Source organism: Heptranchias perlo, chromosome 22, assembly GCF_035084215.1.
Source record: "Heptranchias perlo isolate sHepPer1 chromosome 22, sHepPer1.hap1, whole genome shotgun sequence".
NCBI lineage: Eukaryota > Metazoa > Chordata > Chondrichthyes > Hexanchiformes > Hexanchidae > Heptranchias > Heptranchias perlo.
The window spans coordinates 17,957,807-17,982,777 of record NC_090346.1 but is presented as its reverse complement, the minus strand read 5'-3'; the positions used below and the strand labels follow the sequence as shown (position 1 = coordinate 17,982,777).

The 24,971-nt window shown below is 47.4% G+C and overlaps 1 protein-coding gene across 1 annotated transcript in view; it reads right to left on the bottom strand.

Moving 5' to 3' along the window:
- Positions 1-24,971, bottom strand: part of LOC137340879 (3-phosphoinositide-dependent protein kinase 1-like) — an 84,125-nt gene that overhangs the window by 6,188 nt on the left and 52,966 nt on the right. The window contains exons 2-9 of the mRNA XM_068003684.1: positions 19,749-20,045; positions 14,991-15,033; positions 13,850-13,987; positions 13,477-13,621; positions 6,283-6,380; positions 5,780-5,855; positions 3,251-3,319; positions 1,429-1,525 (exon numbers count right to left, since the gene is read on the bottom strand). Of these exons, the coding sequence (XP_067859785.1) occupies positions 1,429-1,525; positions 3,251-3,319; positions 5,780-5,855; positions 6,283-6,380; positions 13,477-13,621; positions 13,850-13,987; positions 14,991-15,033; positions 19,749-20,045 (963 nt within the window). The remainder of the gene's footprint in view (positions 1-1,428; positions 1,526-3,250; positions 3,320-5,779; positions 5,856-6,282; positions 6,381-13,476; positions 13,622-13,849; positions 13,988-14,990; positions 15,034-19,748; positions 20,046-24,971) is intronic.

Genomic DNA, 24,971 nt, shown 5'->3' with positions numbered 1-24,971 from the left:
TATCAGTTTTGGTGTTGTTGGAATGTTCGCTAGGACACCAGGAGAACTCCCCTGTTCTTCGAATAGTGTTAGAGAAGCTTTTACATTCACCTGAACAGGCAGAGGGAGCCTTTAACATCTCATCTGAAAGACGACACCCGCAACAGTGCAGCACTCCCTTTGTACTGTGCTGACGTGTTAGCCTGAATTGTGTGTTCCAAGTCCTGGAGTGAGGCTTGAATCCATGACCTTCTGACTCAGGCAAGCATGTTACCAACTGAGACAAGCCATGAAGCAACAGCCTTATCCAATAAGTAACAAAGCTAACATCACAGTGAGTGAGCTTTAGACCAGCATATTCTGCGCTAATACAGGCTGCCCTTACAGCACAGTCAGGGGCACTTTGTTTAAAATCCATTTTACCACACTACTCAAAATAAACAGGTCAGATGTAAATAAACAGGTATATGGTTATCAAACATGCAGAACGAAGCCACCTTTTACAATTCTCCAGTCAATAGCACAAGTGAATCAGAAGCGAAGGAACAGTCTATGCACAGGTTTACAATTTCAGAGCTGGTCCCCAGAGACCGAAACCGGCTCACTGTGTAAATGTGGAAAAGCAGTGAGGGCAGGATTCTCTCCCATGACGCCAATAAAAGGGGAAAACACCTTAGTTTGATAAATGATCCCTTTAAAAAAAACTTCATAAGATTCTGAGGGGGCTTGACAGGGCAGATGCTCAGAGATTGTTTCCTTGGCTAGAGTCTAGATCTAGAGGGCATAGTTGCAGGATATGGGGTCGGCCATTTAAGTCTGAGATGAGGAGGAATTTCTTCACTGAGAGGGTTGTGAATCTTTGGAATTCTCTACCCCAGAGGGCTGTGGATGCTGGGTCATTGAGTATATTCAAGGCGGAGATCAATAGATTTTTGGACTCTAGGCATATGGGGATCGGGCGGGAAAGTGGAGTTGAGGCCGAAGATCAGCCATGATCTGATTGAATGGCGGAGTAGGCTCAAGGGGCTATATGGCCTACTCCTGCTCCTATTTCTTACGTTCTTAACTCTTTAAAGGGCTATTAGGGAATTCCAACGTCCCCATGAATCGGACCATCTCATCATATACCTCAGTGCATCAGCTTTGTACAGATGCTTGGAACAACTCAAGCCAGTAACCACGTGTTGTGCCGAAAACAATACTTATTATCACACTCTCGCGATGGTCTACAGGGAATTAAATCTAAGTGTAGTCCTCAGGTACAATGGGATTAGATGCAGGCGATAACGGACCAAGGCACACTGATGTAACTTGGTTCTTTATTTTGGTCATACATTGCAACCTTATTTTGATTTGATATTAATTTAATGTGAGAAGCTGGGAATTCAGTTGGTTGGAGTGCAGGAGTCTGCAGCATAGGCTGGGGAACGGGGAGACAAAATTACTCACCAAAAGCTGCTGCACTAAATCTTTCGCTTTTGGGAAAAACTTTTCTGGGAATTCATATTCCAATTTAATGATTTTTTGGAATATGAGATATTCATTCCTGTGGGAGGAAAATCATGCAACAAAGATCAACAATCAAAGATACTTCTAGACAATTAAAAAAATACAGAAGGCTTTTCTCGTCCTCAATAAAGTGGATAAAACTTCCACAGGAACAAGGGTCAAGGGGGTCTCGACAGCTCCCTTCCATAACCCAGTGATTAACGCACTGACCAATGCGGGAAGCCCTGCAGGTCAGGCACTTCAACCCGCAGTCGAGCCAAGTTAGTTAACTTCAGCTGGCGCTGGGATAGGAGAGTACAATTGGCCTCAATGCCTGGGTGAGGTGGGGACAGAAACGGCCAAGGGTCCCGCTCGGGTCCTAACCTGTGACCCATTGAAAAATGCGCAGGTGAGGGCAGGGTCACACTCATCTGCAACACCCCACATAGGCCAATCACCTGGTGACACCTCCACCTAGGGTTGCACATGAAGGGTGACCACTTGGGTGAGGTACTGAAGGGCTATTGCCTGTGGAACCGTACCCCGTTGCTGCAAGGAGAGGGAGCGGAGAGAGCTATTAAGAAAACACAAAAAGGGCTGGCTTCCTCAGTGGGCTCAGCTGGTTAAGCGTAGTGAGCACACAGACCAGGATGGTCCCGCTTCGGCAGAAAGGTCACAACTGACTTCAGTACTCGTGGGCCAGGACTGCTGCTCCTGATCACTATCTAACAACCCCTGCTGGCAAAGGCACATATTGGGCATGACTGACATGTGTTTATGGTCAAATAGCTTGCCCATAGTCACTGCTGAAACATGAAGAATAGTCGCTTTATACAGTACCACTGTACTTCAGCAAGGAATCAATGCCTTCAGGAGATGGAGGGAGGGGAGAAATGAGAAAAATAAACTAGCTATGAAATTAGTAATTTCCTAAATCCTCTATTGTTTCACAGATGGTGGGTGATGGGCTTTTCACTAGGTTAATGCAGCAAATCACACTTCAACTGTCTGAACTGACTGGCTGTGACTAAAGGCACTTCTACACAAAGGTCAGGGGCCTTCCTGTCACTCCATAAATCAAAGCATTTAGTCAGCAACACAGATTCAGAAAACAGCTACAATACTTGCTACTTAGAAATCACTAAAAACATTTTTAAAAATCCTAAATGGAGTTTTAGCTTCACTGCCGATGTAGAGAATCTGATTCCTTGCTGTCAATTTATCTCCGTGCTCACATTTAGGAACTAACTCTTGATCTCAATCGATGAAGTTGAAATGTAGTGGCAGGGCAGCTTGCGGGCACCCCAATGCCATGTAATACTAGTACGTGTGTGCAAGTCTCCAACTCCAATCTGTTCTGTACCATGCCATCAGGGGACAGTGGGAGGCCAACATCAAGTGCTGGGGGAGAAGGGGGCAAAAGAAAAGTGTCAACCCAATTACTGATGGACAGCTCATGCAATGCAGATCAGCTGTGTACTGACCCTGGATGGGCCCTGGCCAGGAATGGCACATTGTACAGTGAGGGTAGGGAAGGAGCAAGAACTAGTACCTAAAAAGGTAGAGGAGTTAAATAGTCCTCCAAAAATAAAGCAACTGGAAGTCTCATTCTTTTAAGTTTTATTCAGAATACCTTTAGCCAGGTTAAAGGAATTAAAAAAAAATCCAACTTGGTTACTGGTTAGCGACAATGCACCAAACTGTCAGAAATGAAGTGAGTCCTTGTGGAGGGCCTGGTTCAGTATCACAACATATCATCCATCAGACAGGCTCAGGTACTTACCCAGCCCTAAATGGCGGCAATCCAGCTACCAGCTGGTATATGATACAGCCAAGAGCCCAGAGGTCAGAACTGCAGGGGGTTAGAAAAATACAAACGTCAATCCAGAAACTGGTCACTGTAGCTGCGCACATGTAATTCAACAATAGGTGAACAGTTTGAGAAACCTGCCCTGTAAATAAACTGTGATGAAATGGGGCTGAGCCTGATGCTGGATCAGAGTAGCAGGAATGTGCCTTCAATTCCACTCACATCAAGTTCTGATCTCAGCACTGCCTGTGGAGGTCTGTTTCAAGCCCACTGGAATGGAGAAGGAGTGGGGAGAAAGTCCACTCTCCGGCCCCTTCTAGTGATGAGTTCAGAACAGCACAGTGCAGGTCTAGCAGCAGTTCCACAGGGTTGGCACAGGGAGACTCTAAAAAAGGGAAACATGATTTTTTTTTTGATAAAAGCAAGTTGTCGCAACAGGAAACAGAATTATTGGCCATACTGACCATCAAAGTCTCAGGTATGATCTGTGCTTGGGAGGAGAGGGAAAGAAAGAGGGAGGGGAACTGCACCCCGGGGAGGGGCGCCGGAACTGCACCCCGGGGAGGGGCGCCGGAACTGCACCCCGGGGAGGGGCGCCGGAACTGCACCCCGGGGAGGGGCGCCGGAACTGCACCCCGGGGAGGGGCGCCGGAACTGCACCCCGGGGAGGGGCGCCGGAACTGCACCCCGGGGAGGGGCGCCGGAACTGCACCCCGGGGAGGGGCGCCGGAACTGCACCCCGGGGAGGGGCGCCGGAACTGCACCCCGGGGAGGGGCGCCGGAACTGCACCCCGGGGAGGGGCGCCGGAACTGCACCCCGGGGAGGGGCGCCGGAACTGCACCCCGGGGAGGGGCGCCGGAACTGCACCCCGGGGAGGGGCGCCGGAACTGCACCCCGGGGAGGGGCGCCGGAACTGCACCCCGGGGAGGGGCGCCGGAACTGCACCCCGGGGAGGGGCGCCGGAACTGCACCCCGGGGAGGGGCGCCGGAACTGCACCCCGGGGAGGGGCGCCGGAACTGCACCCCGGGGAGGGGCGCCGGAACTGCACCCCGGGGAGGGGCGCCGGAACTGCACCCCGGGGAGGGGCGCCGGAACTGCACCCCGGGGAGGGGCGCCGGAACTGCACCCCGGGGAGGGGCGCCGGAACTGCACCCCGGGGAGGGGCGCCGGAACTGCACCCCGGGGAGGGGCGCCGGAACTGCACCCCGGGGAGGGGCGCCGGAACTGCACCCCGGGGAGGGGCGCCGGAACTGCACCCCGGGGAGGGGCGCCGGAACTGCACCCCGGGGAGGGGCGCCGGAACTGCACCCCGGGGAGGGGCGCCGGAACTGCACCCCGGGGAGGGGCGCCGGAACTGCACCCCGGGGAGGGGCGCCGGAACTGCACCCCGGGGAGGGGCGCCGGAACTGCACCCCGGGGAGGGGCGCCGGAACTGCACCCCGGGGAGGGGCGCCGGAACTGCACCCCGGGGAGGGGCGCCGGAACTGCACCCCGGGGAGGGGCGCCGGAACTGCACCCCGGGGAGGGGCGCCGGAACTGCACCCCGGGGAGGGGCGCCGGAACTGCACCCCGGGGAGGGGCGCCGGAACTGCACCCCGGGGAGGGGCGCCGGAACTGCACCCCGGGGAGGGGCGCCGGAACTGCACCCCGGGGAGGGGCGCCGGAACTGCACCCCGGGGAGGGGCGCCGGAACTGCACCCCGGGGAGGGGCGCCGGAACTGCACCCCGGGGAGGGGCGCCGGAACTGCACCCCGGGGAGGGGCGCCGGAACTGCACCCCGGGGAGGGGCGCCGGAACTGCACCCCGGGGAGGGGCGCCGGAACTGCACCCCGGGGAGGGGCGCCGGAACTGCACCCCGGGGAGGGGCGCCGGAACGGCACCCCGGGGAGGGGCGCCGGAACGGCACCCCGGGGAGGGGCGCCGGAACGGCACCCCGGGGAGGGGCGCCGGAACGGCACCCCGGGGAGGGGCGCCGGAACTGCACCCCGGGGAGGGGCGCCGGAACTGCACCCCGGGGAGGGGCGCCGGAACGCACCCCGGGGAGGGGCGCCGGAACGCACCCCGGGGAGGGGCGCCGGAACGCACCCCGGGGAGGGGCGCCGGCCGCCGGAACGCACCGACAGGAGTGGAGGGGAGAAAAGAAAATGAAAATATTTTTTTAAAACTGCAGTCTATGGTCAACAGTTAAAACGTTTAAACAATCTCTCCTGCTGTGGAGTGCGGGTGCGTTGATTTGGGCTCAGTTGTGATGCTCCCCACAGCTGACACACGAAAAGAATGGGCCACTTGGGCGTGATACTGGAGGGTGAATGACACCCAAAAAACCTTGCCCCAGGAACGAGTCAGCACCCAGGAACGAGTCAGCACCCCTGGAACCCACACTCCAGGAACGAGTCAGCACCATTCCAGGGCGGGGGGGATAGGGAATTATTAATAACACACCGAGCTTAAAGAAAACTAGTTGTGTCGGCACAGACGTGCATCATGGGTTTATACTTACCTTTTACAAGCTGATTTCTCGGTCAGCAGCTCTGGCGAAACATACTGTGCCGTTCCAACAAAAGAATTTGCTCGCGCTGCAATACCAAAACAAGACAAAGCTGTGAAACGCAGCACTTACTGAACACTCACCGCACCTGTACGCTTTCCTCTAATTTTATTTTTAACGTCAGTTGACAGCAAGTGATATTACACAGGCTCAAACAAAAATAGGAGCCCAGACATTGCAAAGGCACTTCCCATACTCAAAACACTATCCAAGAAGGTTTGTATTTATATAGCACCCTATCAATTCTCACAGGAGCAGGTTAAATGTCTGAATTACATCTGAAGTGCAATGACTTACAAAGGTAAATACAGCATCTATCAAACCTTTGCTGTACCTCACCTGGGAGTGCTTGATGCTATCACTGGGTACTTAATCCCTAGCATTTGTTTGGACATTTTTTGCATATGAATTTTCCATTCAAAGAGTTGACTGACTGGAAAGGGTTAATTCTGCACCTTGCGTACTATCTGAAGATAATACTTTTGCTGTTCCGAAGTCTGTAATCCGTATGTGCATGTCCTCGCTGAGCAAAATATTCTCTGGTTTAAGGTCCCTGAAATTATTTAAAAAAAGGTTAAATCACAAAGAACAAACCAACCTGACATCTGAATTTTAAGAATGGGCAAAGGCGCAAAAAGCTCATCGCATCACAACTAAACCTACCCACTTTCTCACCATATCCTTCTGAGCGTTTGATAAAGTGCCGCACGATAGGCTTGTCATCAAAGTTGAAGCCCATGGAATAAAAGGGGCAGTGGCAGCATGGATACGAAATTGGCTAAGTGACAGGAAAGAGAGTAGTGATGACCGGTTGTTTTTCGGATTTTTTTTTATTCGTTCATGGGATGTGGACGTCACTGGCAAGGCCGCATTTATTGCCCATCCCTAAATGCCCCTTGAGAAGGGGGTGGTGAGCCACCTTCTTGAACCGCTGCAGTCCATGTGGTGAAGGTTCTCCCTCAGTGCTGCTAGGAAGGGAGTTCCAGAATTTTGACCCAGCAACGCTGAAGGAACGGCGATATATTTCCAAGTCGGGATGGTGTGTGACTTGGAGGGGAACGTGCAGGTGGTGTTGTTCCCATGTGCCTGCTGCTCTTGTCCTTCTAGATGGTAGAGGTCGCGGGTTTGGGAGGTGCTATCGAAGAAGCCTTGGCGAGTTGCTGCAGTGCATCCTGTGGATGGTACACACTGCAGCCACAGTGCGCCGGTGGTGGAGGAAGTGAATGTTTAGGGTGGTGGATGGGGTGCCAATCAAGCGGGCTGCTTTGTCCTGGATGGTGTCGAGCTTCTTGAGTGTTGTTGGAGCTGCACTCATCCAGGCAAGTGGAGAGTATTCCATCACACTCCTGACTTGTGCCTTGTAGATGGTGGAAAGGCTTTGGGGAGTCAGGAGGTGAGTCACCTGCTCTTGTAGCCACAGTATTTATGTGGCTGGTCCAGTTAAGTTTCTGGACAATGTTGACCCCCAGGATGTTGATGGTGGGGAATTCGGTGATGATAATGCCGTTGAATGTCAAGGGGAGGTGGTTAGATTCTCTCTTGTTGGAGATGGTCATTGCCTGGCACTTGTCTGACGCGAATGTTACTTGCCACTTATGAGCCCAAGCCTGGATGTTGTCCAGGTCTTGCTGCATGCGAGCACGGACTGCTTAATTATCTGAGGGGTTGCGAATGGAACTGGTTTGGAGGGAGGTGTACAGTGGTGTTCCCCAGGGGTCGGTACTAGGACCACTGCTTTTTTTGATACATATTAATAACTTGGACTTGGGTGTACAGGGCACAATTTCAAAATTTGCACATGACACAAAACTTGGAAGGGTAGTGAACAGTGAGGAGGATAGTGATAGACTTCCAAAGGACATAGACAGGCTGGTTGCATGGGCGGACACGTGGCAGATGAAATTTAACGCTGAGAAGCGCAAAGTGATACATTTTGGTCGGAACAATGAGGAGAGGCAATATAAACTAAAGGGTACAACTCTAAAAGGGGTGCAGGAACAGAGAGATCTGGGGGTATATGTACACAAATCGTTGAAGGTGGCAGGGCAGGTTGAGAAAGTGGTTAAGAAAGCATACGGGATCCTAGGCTTTATAAATAGAGGCATAGAGTACAAAATCAAGGAGGTTGAACCTTTATAAAACACTGGTTTGGCCACAACTGGAATATTGAGTCCAGTTCTGGGCACCGCACTTTAGGAAGGATGTGAAGGCCTTAGATAGGATGCAGAAGAGATTTATTAGAATGATTCCAGGGATGAGGGACTTCAGTTACGTGGATAGACTGGAGAAGCTGGTGTTGTTCTCCTTGGATCAGAGAAGGTTACGAGGAGATTTGATAGAGGTATTCAAACTCATGAAGGGTCTAGACAGAGTAGATAGAGAGAAACTGTTCCTATTGGCAGAGGGGTCAAGAACCAGAGGACATATATTTAAGGTGATTGGCAAAAGATCCCAAGGCAACATGAGGAAAAACTTTTTTACACTGCGACTGGCTGTGATCTGGAATGCACTGCCTTAGGGGGTGGTGGAAGCAGATTCAATCGTGGCTTTCAAAAGGGAACTGGATAAGTACTTGAAGGGAAAAAATTTGCAGGGCTATGGGGAGTGGAACTAGCTGGATTGCTCTTGCGGAGAGCCGGCATGGACTCGATGGGTCGCATGGCCTTCCGTGCTGTAACCACATTCAATGATTCTATGAACCTTCTCTTTCCACAATCACATCGAGTTGCCTCTTGAAGCGATTTATACTGCTCCGCTCAAAGGTCTTCCTATTCATCCACCTTTGGGTGAATAGTCCTGCCCGACCTCCCTTCTTACACCTAATTGTTAATTCTGTTACACGCCGGTCTTCATCACAAAATCAATTGGCCAGAAGCAAGGGGCAAAAGGCGAAATAGGAGCAAAGACAAAGAGGCAGGCCGATAGCGTCCCCCCCGCCATGCCCTCAGAGACAGGCCGCAGCCCACTTCTGGATTACAGCTTGCCCCCCTGTCCCACCCCTCCGTCACTGGAGGCTGAATCGTCAGTCACTAGTCCTACTCTTTGGAACTCTTCCCAAAACGACTTTGCTTTGCTGGCTCTCTCTTCAAAAGCCCAAGACCCTACTCCTCAACTGCGTGCTCAGCAACCCCCAATGATTCTGCTCCTCTTCCTGCCATCTGCCTCTCCTCTCCCTTTTAAGAACTCAGATATTCTTCTAGGTGAGGGGCGCTATACAAATATGAATTATAATACATCAGGATACAGCAGTGAATGTTACAGACATTGTTGCCTTATCTCACTCTTCCCCCACGGTGTACGTTCATGGCCGGAATACCAATTTCTTCCTACTCGGGAGCAGGAACACCATGACCTACTTGCAGACTGTGACACTAATCCACTGATACCTCACAGATAGAGCTATTATGCCACTGTTGTCCTTTGTGTAGGGTTCAATGCGTTTGGGAGATTGGTCACAACCACAGCAACAGTGTGGTAGGAGGAAACTTCAGTCTCAGAGACCCGGTTTTTGACACGAAGATGTAGAGATAAGGCGAGGGCTTCAGCAACACAAGAGTGCTGTCTATAAACAGCTATCTAGTGCGGCCCACACTCGACCTTTAAATGGGGAGCTGCGTGTAGTGGGTAACTGCTGACTAATAAGTGGAAGCCGATTTCTTTGTGTTCAATGTGGGACTAACACTGGTTACAATGTGTTTCCACCAAGTTCTGCATTCTGTATTTCAGTGGTGGAAGTGCCACAGTACTGAAGGATAAGAGTTCCCCTTCCAGTGAGTCCCTCCACTCCAACCCCAATACCCACATACCTCTTTTCAATTTCACTACCACATTCTTGTGAGAATTGAGGCAAAGTCCTCTATTATCGCCACCAATGCAGCTGATTTATTTTCTCATCTCTAATCTATCCTGTTAATTACTTTGACTTTGTGCTTATAAAATCCTTTACTACTTCCCTTTTGTTACTCACCACTCCTTCATGTCTCCTCTTGGCCTTTCTAATCTTCCTCCCTTCCTTCTAGATTTCCCATATTCGGCTCAATTTTCTTTTGTATTCTGAGCCCTAGATTTCTCAGATGCCTTTGTCAGTTTAATTTTGCCACTCATCCAAGAAACTCCAGACTTTGCTAAGCACCTTTTACTTCTTGTAGGAATATGTCTAGTCTGTACTCTAATCACCTCCTGTTTATTTGCCAATTTTTCTTTACAATTTATCTTTATCCAATTGAAATTGGCTTCTTTTCCAGTTGATCTTTGACTGTTCCCTCCTTTTAGTGCATCACAGCACAACTTTCTGATCCTCACTAGAAGTTCAGACAGTGGAAGCCAGGCTCTCAACTGAACTGAAACATTAATGTGCTGCGTGAGTGTGGTGCAATGCAGGTTTGCAGCCCTCATCACATGGAATCACAGGTAAGGAGGCACCAACTGGGTAGAAGTTTCCTTATGTTTTCGGGGTTGGGGGTTGCGAGCAGATATCATTGCAGAGCCTGCCCTCATCACAGGTGCATTTTCCAGCAGGAATTGCTTGATAGTGATCAGGTTCAGGAACCCTGGCTTACTTTTCCCCCTCCTGGTTGAAGGACACCAAAGCAACCTGTACCAGCTCTATCATAGTAGGTACAGCACAGAAGGAGGCCATTCAGCCCATCATGCCTCTGCCAGCTCTTTGAAAGAGCTATCCCAATTAGTTCCATTCCCCTGCTCTTTCCCTGTAAATTTTTTCCTTTCAAGTATTTATCCAATTCCCTTTTGAAAGTTATTCCTGAATCTGCTTCCACCATCCTTTCAGGCAGCGCATTCCAGATCATTACAACTCGCTGCGTAAAAAAATATTTCCTCTTGTCGCCTCTAGCTGTTTTGCCGATCACCTTAAATCTGTGTCCTCTGGTTACCGACCCTTCTGCCACTGGAAACAGTTTCTCCTTACTTATTCTATCAAAACCGTTCATGATTTTGAACACCTCTATCAATTTTCCTCTTAACCTTCTCTGCTCTAAGGAGAACAATCCCAGATTCTCCAGTCTCTCTACATAACTGAAGTCCCTCACCCCTGGTACCATTCTAGTAAATCTCTTCTGCTCCCTCTCTAAAGCCTTGACATCATTCCTAAAGTGTGGTGTCCAGAATTGAGCACAGTACTCCAGGTGAAGCCTAACCAGTGTTTTATAAAGATTTAGCATAACTTCCTTGCTTTTGTACTCTATGCCTCTATTAATAAAGCCAATGATCCCATATGATTCCAACAGCCTTGTCAACTTGTCCTGCTACCTTCAAAAGATTTGTGTACACACACCGCCAGGTCTCTCTGTTCCTGCATTCCCTTTAAAATTGTACCATTTAGTTTATATTGCCTCTCCTCATTCTTCCTACCCAAATCGTAACACTTCACACTTCTCTGCGTTAAATTTCATCTGCCATGTGTCTGTCCATTTCACCAGTCTGTCTATGTCCTCCTGAAGTCTGTTACTATTCTCTATCCTCCATATTGTTTGCTACATTTCCAAGTTTTGTGTCATCTACAAATTTTGAAATTAAACCCTCCATACCCAAGTCCAGGTCATTAATATAGTTCAAAAAGAGCAGTGGTCCTAATACCGACCCCTGGGGAACACCACTGTATACTTCCCTCCAGTCTGAAAAACAACCGTTCACCACTACTCTCTGCTTTCTGTCCCGTAGCCAATTTTGTATCCATGCTACCACTGTCCTTTTAATCCCATGGGGTCTAATTTTACGAACAAGTCTATGATGTGGTACTTTATCAAATGCCTATTGCTGCTAACTCAGCACATACTGGTGATCGAGACAGACCTTTATGGTCTGTATGGCTCAGTACCACACCATACAACACAGTGAGCCACTGAGAAAGCAACTTTTGTTTTAGAAACATAGAAAATTTACGGCACAGAAGGAGGCCATTTGGCCCATCGTGTCTGTGCCGGTTGAAATAGAGCTATCTAGTCTAATCCCACTTTCCAGCACTTGGTCCGTAGCCCTGTAGGTTACGGCACTTCAAGTGCATATCCAAGTACTTTTTAAATGCAATGAGGGTTTCTGCCTCTACCACCCTTTCAGGCAGTGAGTTCCAGATCCCCACCATTCTTTGGGTGAAAAAAAAATCCTCAGCTTCCCTCTAATCCTTCTACCAATTACTTTAAATCTATGCCCCCTGGTTATTGACCCCTCTGCTGAGGGAAATAGGTCCTCCCTATCCACTCATAATTTTGTAGACCTCAATTAAATCAGCCCTCAACCTCCAAAGAGAACCCCAACCGATCCAATCTTTCCTCATAGCTATCTTCATAAATCTGCTCTGTACCCTCTCTACTGCAATCACATCTTTATTGTAATGTGGTGACCAGAATTGTATGCAGTACTCAAGCTATGGCCTAACCAGTGTTTTGTACAGTTCTAGCATAACCTCCCTACTCTTATATTCTATGCCTCGGCTAACAAAAGAAAGTATCCCGTATGCCGCCTTGACCATCTTATCTGCCTGTTCTACTACCTTCAGGGATCTGTGGACATGCACTACAAGGCCCCTCTCGTCCTCTACACCTCTCAGTATCCTCTCATTTATCGTGTTTTCCCATGCCTTGTTTGACCTCCCTAAATGCATTACCTCACACTTCTCTGGATTGAATTCCATTTGCTACTTTTCTGCCCACCTGACCGGTCCATTGATATCTTCCTGCAGTCTACAGCTTTCGTCCCATCAACCACACTTTTGTACCATCTGCAAACTTCTTAATCGTGCCCCCTACATTTAAGTCTAAATCATTAATACATACCCTAAAAAGCAAGGGAGATAGTACTGAGCCCTATGGAACCCAATGGAAACAGCCTTCCAGTCACAAAAACACCTGTCGACCATTACCCTTTGCTTCCTGCCACTGAGCCAATTTTGAATCCAACTTGCCACTTTCCCTTGGATCCCATGGGCTTTTACTTTTTTGACCACTCTGCCATGCAGGATCTTGTCAAAAGCCTTGCTAAAATCCACGTGGACTACATCAAACGCACTACCCTCTTAGACCCTCCTTGTTACCTCCTCAAAAAATTCAATCAGGTTAGTCAGACACGACCTTCCCTTCACAAATCCATGTTGACTGTCCTTGATTAACCCATGCCTTTCTAAATGACGGTTTATACTGTCCCTCAGAATTGATTCCAATAATTTGCCCACCACCAAGGTTAGACTGACTGGCCTGTAATTACTAGGTCTATCCTTTTTGAACAATGGTACAATGTTAGCAGTCCTCCGGCACCACGTCTGTATCCAGAGAGGATCGGAACATTATGGTCAGAGCCTTCGCTATTTCCTCCCTTGCATCTGTTAACAGCCTAGGATACATTTCATCAGGGCCTGGCGATTTATCTACTTTCAAAGATGCTAATCCACTTAATACTTCCTCTCACTATGTTTATCCCATCCAACATTTCACACTCCTCCTCAACTACAATCTCGGCATCTTCCCCCTCCTTTGTGAAGACAGACGCAAAGTATTCATTTAAAAACCATACCCACATCTTTCGCCTCCACACACAGGTTACGTTTTGGTCTCTAATAGGCCCTACTCTTTCCTTAGTTATCCTCTTGCTCTTTATGTATTATCTTTTTGACAATAAAAAATATTAAAACTCCTTACCTGTGTATAATCCCGATCTCATGCAAGTATTCTAGCGCCGAAACAATTTCAGCAGAATAAAATCGTGTGCAGTTCTCATCAAATGAGCCCTGTTTACGAATGTATTTAAGCAGCTCTCCATTTTTAGCATAACTAAGGCCAAAATCTGCATTGAAGTTAAGGACCAAATCATGCTCCACTATAGCACTGGCTGTAAAGATAGAAAAACCCTCAATTTGTAATTTCTTTCAATAATAATTTAATACATGCAAGGCTGTACTTCTGATAGCTGCCAATCATCTTCAAGCCAAGCAATAACGGCATGGCTGCCTTGCATTTTCTTTTAAGCCGTGAACGGCAGGAGGCTGGGACACTCATTAAAAACAAAGGATACAGAGCTTCTCATCATCCTGAAAAGTGAAGTAGAGTTTTACAAAGAAGGGGTGATCCAGGCGAGACATGATATCCCTCTCTCGGGTCACGTACGGTACCTTGTTCTCCTTAATGATATGACGCTTCTCCAGTATTTTAACTGCAAGACAAACAATGCAAATGCTTCACTGAAGCTGCGGTTACAATATTTTGCACCTGCGTTAATTAGAAACAAGTTACCCCAATTTTCTAGTGAAGGTGCTGACTCTTACAAGCATACAACTCCACAGGCAACAACCCTGTACCAGCTCTCCAATACTGCCTTTATATACGTACAGAATGTGAGTGCTGGCAGGCTACTCGATCGTGAGGAGCTCAAAGCTGAAAGCTGAACCCAATCCGGTCTTCACCTGACATCCCCCACACATTTTCCAGTAGGGGTCATGGGACAGCGATAAGGAATGGGAACCCATTCCACAGACCAGGAAAGCCCCAGGCCAATGATAACAGGCTGGCTCCTTGTCTGGCCAAGCCCTGCTAACTCCAGGTGGTCTGTTTGTCTCAGTATCACACTGGGCAGTGCATCTACCCAGTAAACCACTCGGGGAGCCAACTTTCCTTTCAATTTGGCAGCAGAAACAGCAAACTACAAACATTCGCATTTTCCTAACAGTGCAATGCCTGCTTTAGCTGTACCACCACCCGCGATAATTTAAGCTAAATTAAATAAGTAATAAGTTTGAAGATTACGCTCCCTCTATTTGTCTCGTTGCTATGGTGATCCAGGGCATACACTAACTTATTTGCAGGCCCCAGTGAATCCGCTGTCAGGGCTTGGGCAAGCAGTGCAGAGATGACTTTCCCCGTTCATCTTTCGTTTGCTCCTGGGGCCGGAGAGTGCACCAGAGGGGAAGGAAGAGTCAGGCCTTTGCTGTGGCCGAGATACAGAGCTCAGAAGTGTGGCCAAACCCAAATCCCATCATCCTGTGCCATGTTTCTGTGGGAGTTTCTAAAACCTATACAGGATTTTGGGGTCTAAAGCCCAGATAACCGGGAAAACAGTTTGCCCAAGATGACCAGAGGCGAAAGCACGAGCCATGATGGAGTCGACAGCCCAAAACCACCACCCAAACTAGAAGGGAAGTCAATCAGTCGTTACTTACCAGCATATTCTTTAGCAGTTGCTTGCTCGCGGGCCAAAACAACCTGATAGAAACAAACAAAACAGTCAGCCACACAACAGGGAACAGAAATCCTTTCCGGAAATGCAACCTCAAGTGCTCATTTGCACTTTTCATTGTTGAGGGCAAGTTTCCTTTATTAACATTAAAGGCCTTGCCTCTCTCTAGTTTTTAATTGTGCTGCTAGTGCCACTCACCATTATTGCACCTCCAACACAGCAGCACCCCCTCAGTATGGCACTGAAGTGTCAGCCTGGATTATGTGCTCAGTCCCTGGAGGAGGGCTTGGATCGACAACCTTCTGACACCTACGTGACCATGAAATCTATCGACTGTTGCAAAAACCCAATGGTTCACTAATATCCTTCAGGGACGGGAACCTGGTACCCCTATTTGGTCTGACCTACTTGTGACTGATTCAGCAGGGTGCAACACAGTGCAAATGGGGCACCTGATTTAGCAGGGTGCAACACAGTGCGAATGGGGCACCTGATTTAGCAGGGTGCAACACAGTGCGAATGGGGCACCTGATTTAGCAGGGTGCAACACACTGTGACAAAACCTGCAAACTTCTACTCATGTGCCATGGAAGTACCACAAGTTTGCCAAAAGGTGTCCTGGAGGCAGTGAAAATGCTAGCACTGAACAGACTGGAGTGATGATAAATCACTCGCCCCAACACAAATATAATTTAAAATAGGGTTGTTCTTCACACCAGCAGGTATAACACACTTGCTCAAATATGCAAATTAAATTACAATTTATATCAGTTAACTAAATATTTACTCTTTTTACTTGCTAAAGAAATCAGCAAGTAAAGCTTGCCAAAACATAAAAGTTATGACACAATGATGGTAACTGATAGCTTACTCCCACTGCAGCTGAGTTAGGTCATGTTCCTTGACCTAGTTCCCAATACAACTGATGTGCTGCCTTCACCTTATGACTCAAGAAGGAATAAGTTCACTAAGTAGAGTCAAAATGCAAACCAGTGTGTGCTGAGGAAAAGAAAAAGTACCAGAATCTGAAGTGTTGGCAAATCAGAGCTCTAAGGCGTCGTTTATTGCAGAAAGTCTGCAGGCAGGCAAAAAACTGCAGAGAAGCTGCTGACCATCTTTTAAAATCCCCTGATACCTCTGATTTGATTGACAAGCCTGACGTTGAAAGAAGTACTTTTCAGTGGGCCAGTTTTGATTTACGATGAATGACATCTGTCTATCTCCCTGTGGAATTGGACTCTTGTGTTGGGCAAAGTAAAATATATCTGGAGCAAACTCTAATCCCAATTATGAAGCATACACTTCCTCTCTCTGAGGAAACAGCCCACTATCTGAATGCAGGAATCCTCAGGTGCATGCAGGAGTATTCCTGGAGTTTACTGGCTAAAACTGTACAGCCTACAGCATGCGAGCTGGTCCAGCTTGGACCACCTCATCATTGGTTTTCAGGTTATCAGGAGGCACATGCAAAGAACTCAGCTAAGGCAAACATAGGTCCCTTAGAGGATGAGACCGGGAAATTAATGGTGGGAAACATGGAGATGGCAAAAATGCTGAACAAATATTTTGTTTCAGTCTTTACAGTAGAGGACACTAAGAATATCCCAACACTGGACAAACAGGGGACTCTCGGGGGGGAGGAGCTAAATACGATTAAAATCACTCAGGAGATGGTACTCAGTAAAAAAATGGGACTCAAGGCGGATAAATCCCCTGGACCTGATGGCTTCCATCCTAGGGTCTTGAGGGAAGTGGCAGTAGGGATTGTGGATGCTTTGGTGATAGTTTTCCAAAATTCCCTGGACTCAGGAGAGGTCCCGGCAGATTGGAAAACTGCTAATGTAACACCGTTATTTAAAAAGGGTAGTAGGCAGAAGGCTGGAAATTATAGGCCAGTTAGCTTAACATCTGTGGTGGGTAAAATTTTGGAGTCTATTATTAAGGAGACAGTAACGGAACATTTAGATAAGCATAATTTAATGGGACAAAGTCAGCATGGCTTTATGAAGGGGAAGTCATGTCTGACAAATTTGCTTGAGTTCTTCGAGGATATAACGTATAGGGTGGATAAAGGGGAACCAGTGGACATAGTGTATTTAGACTTCCAGAAGGCATTCGACAAGGTGCCACATAAAAGATTATTACTTAAGATAAAAAATCACGGGATTGGGGGTAATATTCTGGCATGGGTGGAGGATTGGTTATCGAACAGGAAGCAGAGAGTTGGGATAAATGGTTCATTTTCGGACTGGCAACCAGTAACCAGTGGTGTTCCACAGGGGTCGGTGCTGGGTCCCCAACTCTTTACAATCTATATTAACGATTTGGAGGAGGGGACCGAGTGCAACATATCAAAATTTGCAGATGATACAAAGATGGGAGGGAAAGTAGAGAGTGAGGAGGACATAAAAAACCTGCAAGGGGATATAGACAGGCTGGGTGAGTGGGCGGAGATTTGGCAGATGCAATATAATATTGGAAAATGTGAGGTTATGCACTTCGGCAGGAAAAATCAGAGAGCAAGTTATTTTCTTAATGGCGAGAGACTGGAAAGTACTGCAGTACAAAGGGATCTGGGGGTCCTAGTGCAAGAAAATCAAAAAGTTGGTATGCAGGTGCAGCAGGTGATCAAGAAAGCCAACGGAATGTTGGCTTTTATTGCTAGGGGGATAGAATATAAAAACAAGGAGGTATTGCTGCAGTTATATAAGGTATTGGTGAGACCGCACCTGGAATACTGCATACAGTTTTGGTCTCCATACTTAGGAAAAGACATACTTGCTCTCGAGGCAGTACAAAGAAGGTTCACTCGGTTAATCCCGGGGATGAGGGGGCGGACATATGAGGAGAGGTTGAGTAGATTGGGACTCTACTCATTGGAGTTCAGAAGAATGAGAGGCGATCTTATTGAAACATATAAGATTGTGAAGGGTCTTGATCGGGTGGATGCAGTAAGGATGTTCCCAAAGATGGGTGAAACTAGAACTAGGGGGCATAATCTTAGAATAAGGGGCTGCTCTTTCAAAACTGAGATGAGGAGAAACTTCTTCACTCAGAGGGTGGTAGGTCTGTGGAATTTGCTGCCCCAGGAAGCTGTGGAAGCTACATCATTAGATAAATTTAAAACAGAAATAGACAGTTTCCTAGAAGTAAAGGGAATTAGGGGTTATGGGGAGCGGGCAGGAAATTGGACATGAAGCTGAGTTCGGATCGGTCAATGCCCTGTGGGTGGCGGAGAGGGCCCAGGGGCTATGTGGCCGGGTCCTGCTCCGACTTCTTGTGTTCTTTAGATTTGTGGTTGGGATCAGATCAGCCATGATCTTATTGAATGGCGGAGCAGGCTCGAGGGGCCGATTGGCCTACTCCTGCTCCAATTTCTTATGTTCTTATGTTCTAATCGACAGCACCTTGGTGTTGAGTCGCGGGCTCTCTCAGGTACTGGGTCAGAGAGTCTGCTGTGGAGATCAACTGTTACCGTGTTCCACCGGCAGACGCCTCACCATTGTACAAACACGGATTGCCCCAAATTCATTGCGTATCGCAATATATACACTCCCCACCCCAAGCCATGCGATCTCCAGGGAGAGGCAAAGAACCAGTCAAAAACCCTCGCCAATTTAGGGGAGAAAAGCTGGGAAATTCCTCTCTGACCCGTTTGGTGATTGAAACTAGTCCAGATGACGACTCTGGCCCTGAATTCTATGCATTACGTTACCTACCTTTTGTATGAAGTGATCTCCGCCCCAGCCAGAAACAGGTCCAGCTCTCGCTTGAAGGAATTCAGCAAATCGGTGTCCACCGCATGAGCTGGCAGCCTGTTCCAGAGGCCCACTATTCTCTGGGAAAAGAACCGCCTCCTGACATCTAACCTCGATCTGGTCTTGTACAACTTAAAATTGTGACCCCTGGTCCTCCCTAATGTATTTAATTGGAACAAACTGTCAACTCAAACACAATCTATTCCTTTCATCATCCTGTGAACCTCTCAGATCACCCCCATAGTCTAAGCTTCTCTAAAAAGTGTAGAGTCCCAGCTCTTTTAGCCTTTTTTTTTTATTCGTTCATGGGATGTGGGCGTCTCTGGCAAGGCCAGCATTTATTGCCCATCCCTGATTGCCCGTGAGCAGTTGATGGTGAGCCGCCTTCTTGAACCGCTGCAGTCCGTGTGGTGAAGGTTCTCCCACAGTGCTGTTAGGTAGGGAGTTCCAGGATTTTGACCCTATCTTGATAACTCAGATGTTTTAAGCTGGGAATTAATCTAGTAGCCTTCTCCTCTGGGACCTGCCCAAAGCCCCAATATCACCCACCATGTGAGACGACCAAAACTGGACACAGTATTCCAAATGAGGCCTGACCAAGGTATATTGAAATTCATTTTCCCATTATACGCCCATTCTGCAAGTTTATTGATGTCCTCTTACATTTTGACACATTCATCCTTTGTATTAACCACACCCCCTAATTCGGTGTCATCCGCAAATTTTGAAATTGTACTTCTAATTTCCGAACCCAAATCGTTAATGTAAATTGTGAACAACAGTGGTCCCAGAGAGACAGAGAGAGAGAACCACAGAGACAGCCCCCACCCCTCCCCTAGAGCGGCAAAGAATTAATACAGACAGAGAGCCAGAGAATTAACAGAATGAGAATGAATAGACAACTCTGCATATACCCAAATATGTGGATATGCACAACATTTAAAAAAAATTACAATATACAAACAGAATTTTAAAATACATACCGTTGAGAATGAGCCCTCGCCAAGAATCTTCCCAAACTTGAAGTCTTCTGGCCGTTTCTTCCGTGGTTGCTGCGTGTGCCCAGCCGGCTGTTGCCGCTGGGTGTGTGAGGCCAGTTGCTGCCGCTGTCCTGTGTGCTGTGGTAAAGAACTCACCACTGGCCCAGTATCGCCTGCACTACTGTCCATGGTGACACCTGTGGTGGCAGGCCGCGAGCTGGTGTCCGACTGATTTCTCACCATGGATGGAGACGGGCACGAGCAGAGGACCACACTGGACTGAATGGGAACAGCATCATACTGCAAAACACGGCAAAAAGGAAAAAGCCCTCATTAAAATCATACAGCAAGTTAAAAAAAAACTCAAATCACAAGATCAAAGTAGCTGCATGCATGGTGTGTGTTTATATGTAACCCACACAGACAATTCATGAGTCACAACTACTACATAACCATCCACTAAACCTGTCCTCTGGCACAGGTTATATTCGAACAATAGAACAAAGTCATCACAAATCCCCCAGCACCCACTGGTAATGGCCCCTTGTGATTCCTCGACTACAAACATTACTCATGTACCTGGTGGGTGGGGGTGGGAGGAGAGTCAAACACACTGGAAAAAGGGAGATTCATTTTCCTGCCATCTGCAGGCAGAGAATGGTGACAATGACTTTTTGGAAGAAGTTCTTTTTCCCCACAATGTTCTCCTCTCCTGCTGGGCAGGGGGGTGGGGGGGGGGGGAAGTGGGGTACAGTTTCACAGAATGATATCTTGCCCACTTGGTCGCTCCTTGTGGGAGGTTCAATATCGTGTATGTCAAGTTATTAGACCAAATTCTGTCCTCATCCAACATCAACATTACAACCAGGGTTTGGGGATGGAGGGAAGGGTACAGTTAGTGGACTAGTCAGGAGCAGGAAGTCTGGCCTCTGCCAGTACTAGTCTTAAGCAAGAAGGTGCTAAACCTTGGCTGCTGATTCCAGAATTCCCACTTAGTCACTGCCTCTACCAAATGGCACGACTGAAATCTGAAAGTGAAACACATCAGGAGCATAAACAAGAATCGAGCCAGTGACTGAGAAGATCTTCTACCTTCGTCTCCTGAAGCCATTAACCCCCTTTTAATGGGGTATGGTTCCACAGGCATCAGCCTTCCCCTTGGTACCTTAACCAAGTTTCCAGGACTAACACGAGAGCCAAGCCAGCGAATACTAGCAGGGCTTTAGAGCCAAGCCTGATCCTGTCCTCACCTGGTATCCACACCTACACTTCCCGTAGGTGATCACTGAATATAATGATCAGGAGCAGAAACCCAGGCTGCTTTTCCCCTTCACTGAGGGAACTATAGCACCCATATCACTGCTCCAGGCAGATGGGATTGAACCCGGAATCTTAGGCTGGGTTTGTACTGCAGGTTTAGCATGGCTGTGAAGGACGTGCCTCGACTCTGGAAAGAGGTGGTGGTCTCACACCATTTTGGTTTGACACTGCATGAAGTGTAACTCCAGTATTAAACTGTATACCTTTTAAACCTGCTCACTGTTATTTTAAATGTTTAGAATGAGTCATTACTGCCACCAGTACTGTTTAAATATTTTAATTTTAACCCGGTAACCACATGTGTAGAGATCTCCCTTGGACAGGAGAACAGCAGTCCCAGCAAGCTGACTAGAGCTGGTAGTCATAGCATTACTGATCTGCAGACTTCCACATCACCTCTGAGCCACCAGGAGGAGCTCCTGAATTTAAAAAAAATGACAATGTAACCAAGTCTCAGTTTGCAGTGACATTAAGTGATAAATCCTCTCATACACAAACAGCCTTGCAATCATGTGGCATTCTGATGACTCAGCTTAGGGCTGAACGTGCAAAATGTGGCACCGAGTTATGGCAAGTGGGTTTGAATGACAGCAAATCTAAGAATCGAAGACTTGCAGTTTTCTGGTCATCACTGAAAAGATGGACTCAAATGTGCAAAACAATGGAAAACTGCAGCACAAGATCACCAATATAAAGCATCTTATTCCTTTAATAGCACTGTTCTGTGGTGTCTTAAATAATATCAGACCAGAAAAAATACACCTTTAAAAATGCCCAGAATTTTATATTCTGCACTTTCTTTTAAAGCATTTAACCAATCTGCCCAGTTTGTTAAAAGTCCTGTGGATTTTCTACCAACCAAAAATAGCATCTGGTACTTTTGCAGTAAGTGCCTTAAGCTACCATTTCAGTCTTAGAAAACCTACATAAACCACAGAAACTTTATAGGTTTCTCCCCAAGACACATACTGAAGCTGGTCAAGTGCAGCAAAATCAAGAATACTACTCAAAACCTGGGACACTAATCTTAGCGCAAAATGTGACAATATGTGCTGATCAGTCGGTAGCAGAATACGTTTAACAAAAACAAATGCTAATACCTGAAGTCACACACCATCCCAACTTGGAAATGTATCACAGTTCCTTCATCGTCGCTGGGTCAAAATCCTGGAACTCCCTATCTAACAGCCCTACCTTCACCACACGGACTGCAGCGGTTCAAGAAGGCGGCTCACCACCACCTTCTCAAGGGCAATTAGGGATGGGCAATAAATGCTGGCCTCGTCAGCGACGCCCACATCCCATGAACGAGTAAAAAAGGTAAACTTCTAAGAGACCTCTTAGGAACAGGAGTAGGCCATTCAGCCCCTCGAGCCTGCTCCGCCATCAGATCATGGCTGATCTGCACCTCAACTCCATTTATCCACCTTTTCTCCATATCCCTTGATGCCCTTACCTACAAAAATCTATCCACCCTAGGCTTGAAAGCTCCAATTAACCCCAGCATCCATAGCCAGGATTGCAGATTTCCACTATCCTTTGGGTGAAAAAGTGTTTCCTGATTTCACTCCTGAATGGCCTAGCTTTAATTTTATTATGTCCTCTTGTCCTTGATTCCCCCACTAAAGGAAACAGTTCCTTTGTATTAACCCTATCAAATCCTTTAATCATTTTAAACACTCAATCAGATCACCCCTCAATCATCTATACTCAAGGGAATACAAGACAAATTTATGCAACCTGTCCTCATTATTTAACATTCTAAGCCCTGGTATCATTCTGATGAATCTGTGTTGTACCCCTCCAACGCTAATATAACCTTCCTGAGATGTGGTGCGCAAAACTGAATAGTATTCCATATGGGGTCTCACCAAGTCTCTGTACAACTCAAGCATAACTTCCTCCCCTTCGTATTCCAGCCCCATTGTGCACTTCCCAGTATTCACCTCGAGAGGCACCAGAAGTGACTTGAGAATGTCACCTGCCACCCACAGACCATCCTTTCATTTGTATAGTGCTTCATCACACAACAGCTTTTAGTAAGTTACGCAGGCAAACACAGCAGCTAGAGTGCCAGTAATGTCCCACAACAGCAATGAGATGGATGAGCAGTTACTCTTTCTGGTGATACTGGTGGTCACACTAGGAGATCTCCCTGTCATTAGAACATAAGAAATAGAAGCAGGAGTAGGCCATACAGCCCCTCAAGCCTGCTCCGCCATTCAATCAGATCATGGCTGATCTTCGACCTCAACTCCACTTTCCTGCCAGATCCCCATATCCCTTGATTCCCCTCGGGTCCAAAAATCTATCTATCTCAGCCTTGAATATACTCAATAACTCAGCATCCACAGCCCTCTGGGGTAGAGAATTCCAAAGATTCACAACCCTCAGTGAAGAAATTCCTCCTCATCGCAGTCTTAAATGGCCGACCCCATATCCTGAGACTCTCCAGCCAGGGGAAACAACTTCTCAGCATCTACCCTGTCAAGCCCCCCTCAGAATCTTGTATGTTTCAATGAGATCACCTCTCATTCTTCTAACTCCAGAGAGCATAGGCCCATTCTACTCAATCTCTCTTCATAGGACAACCCTCTCATCCCAGGAATTAATCTAGTGAACCTTTGTTGCACCGCCTCTAAGGCAAGTATATCCTTCCTTAGACAAGGAGACCAAAACTGTACACAGTACTCCAGGTGAGGTCTCACCAATGCCCTGTACAACTTCCTTAGTCTTGTACTCCAACCCCTTTGCAATAAAGGCCAACATGCCATTTGCTTTTCTAACTGCTTGCTGTACCTGCATACTAACTTTTTGTGTTTCTTGTACGAGGACACCAAAGTCTCTCAGAACACTAACATTTAATAGTTTTTCATCATTTAAAAAATATTCTGTTTTTCTATTCTTCTTACCAAAGTGAATAACCTCACATTTCCCCACATTATATTCCATCTGCCACCTTCTTGTCCACTCGCTTAACCTGTCTATATCCTTTTGCAGACTCTGTGTCCTCCTCACAGCTTACTTTCCCACCTAGCTTTGTATCGTCAGCAAACTTGGATACATTAAACTTGGTCCCTTCATCTAAGTCATTAATATAGATTGTAAATAGCTGAGGCCCAAGCACCGATCCTTGCGGCACCCCACTAGTTATAGCCTGCCAACCTGAGAACAACCCTTTTATCCCTACTCTCTGCTTTCTGTCCTTTAACCAATCCTCTATTCATGCTAATACATTACCCCCAACCCCATGAGCCCTTACCTTGTGTAACAACCTTTTATGTGGCACCTTATCGAATGCCTTTTGAAAATTGTCCTCCCTCTCTTTTGGCCTGTCACCTTTCCCCACAACCTCCATCTTCGACACCCTTCTTCCTGGGATCTCAGGTGGTCTCCCACTGCCACTGCTGTCCTGGTAAAATAGCCAGAGTCTAAAATTCACAAGCTGAAGCTTGCATGCAGTTGGCGTTTGACCGGCCTGGCTGTCCAATTCAGATCTGCTGGATCGCCTCCAACAGTACCATCTGTCCTGGCCAAAACAACTTACTATTATCTCTTAGTGAGCGATGTAAAGCTCTGGAATATTAAAATCTCACCTCTGGGAGTCTATATATCTGCAGGTAGCAGAGGGCAAGACCTGAGCCCAGCCATGGAGACAATCAGGGCAGCAGTGTTTAAAACCAAAATTAAGTTTAAGCTACAAAGGAGGTTTTTTTTGGGGGTGGGGGTGGGGGTGGGAAATAAAGGGGAGCCAATCATTATTCATGCAAGAAGAAAATAATCTGCATAGGGCAATACACAGGCATACAGAAATCTTGTATGTCTGATTTGTCAGCACTCAAAACTGAAGGCTCTCTAGTCTCTTTAGATATTTTTAGTTTCTGCCCCTTTTTACATCTAGTACAG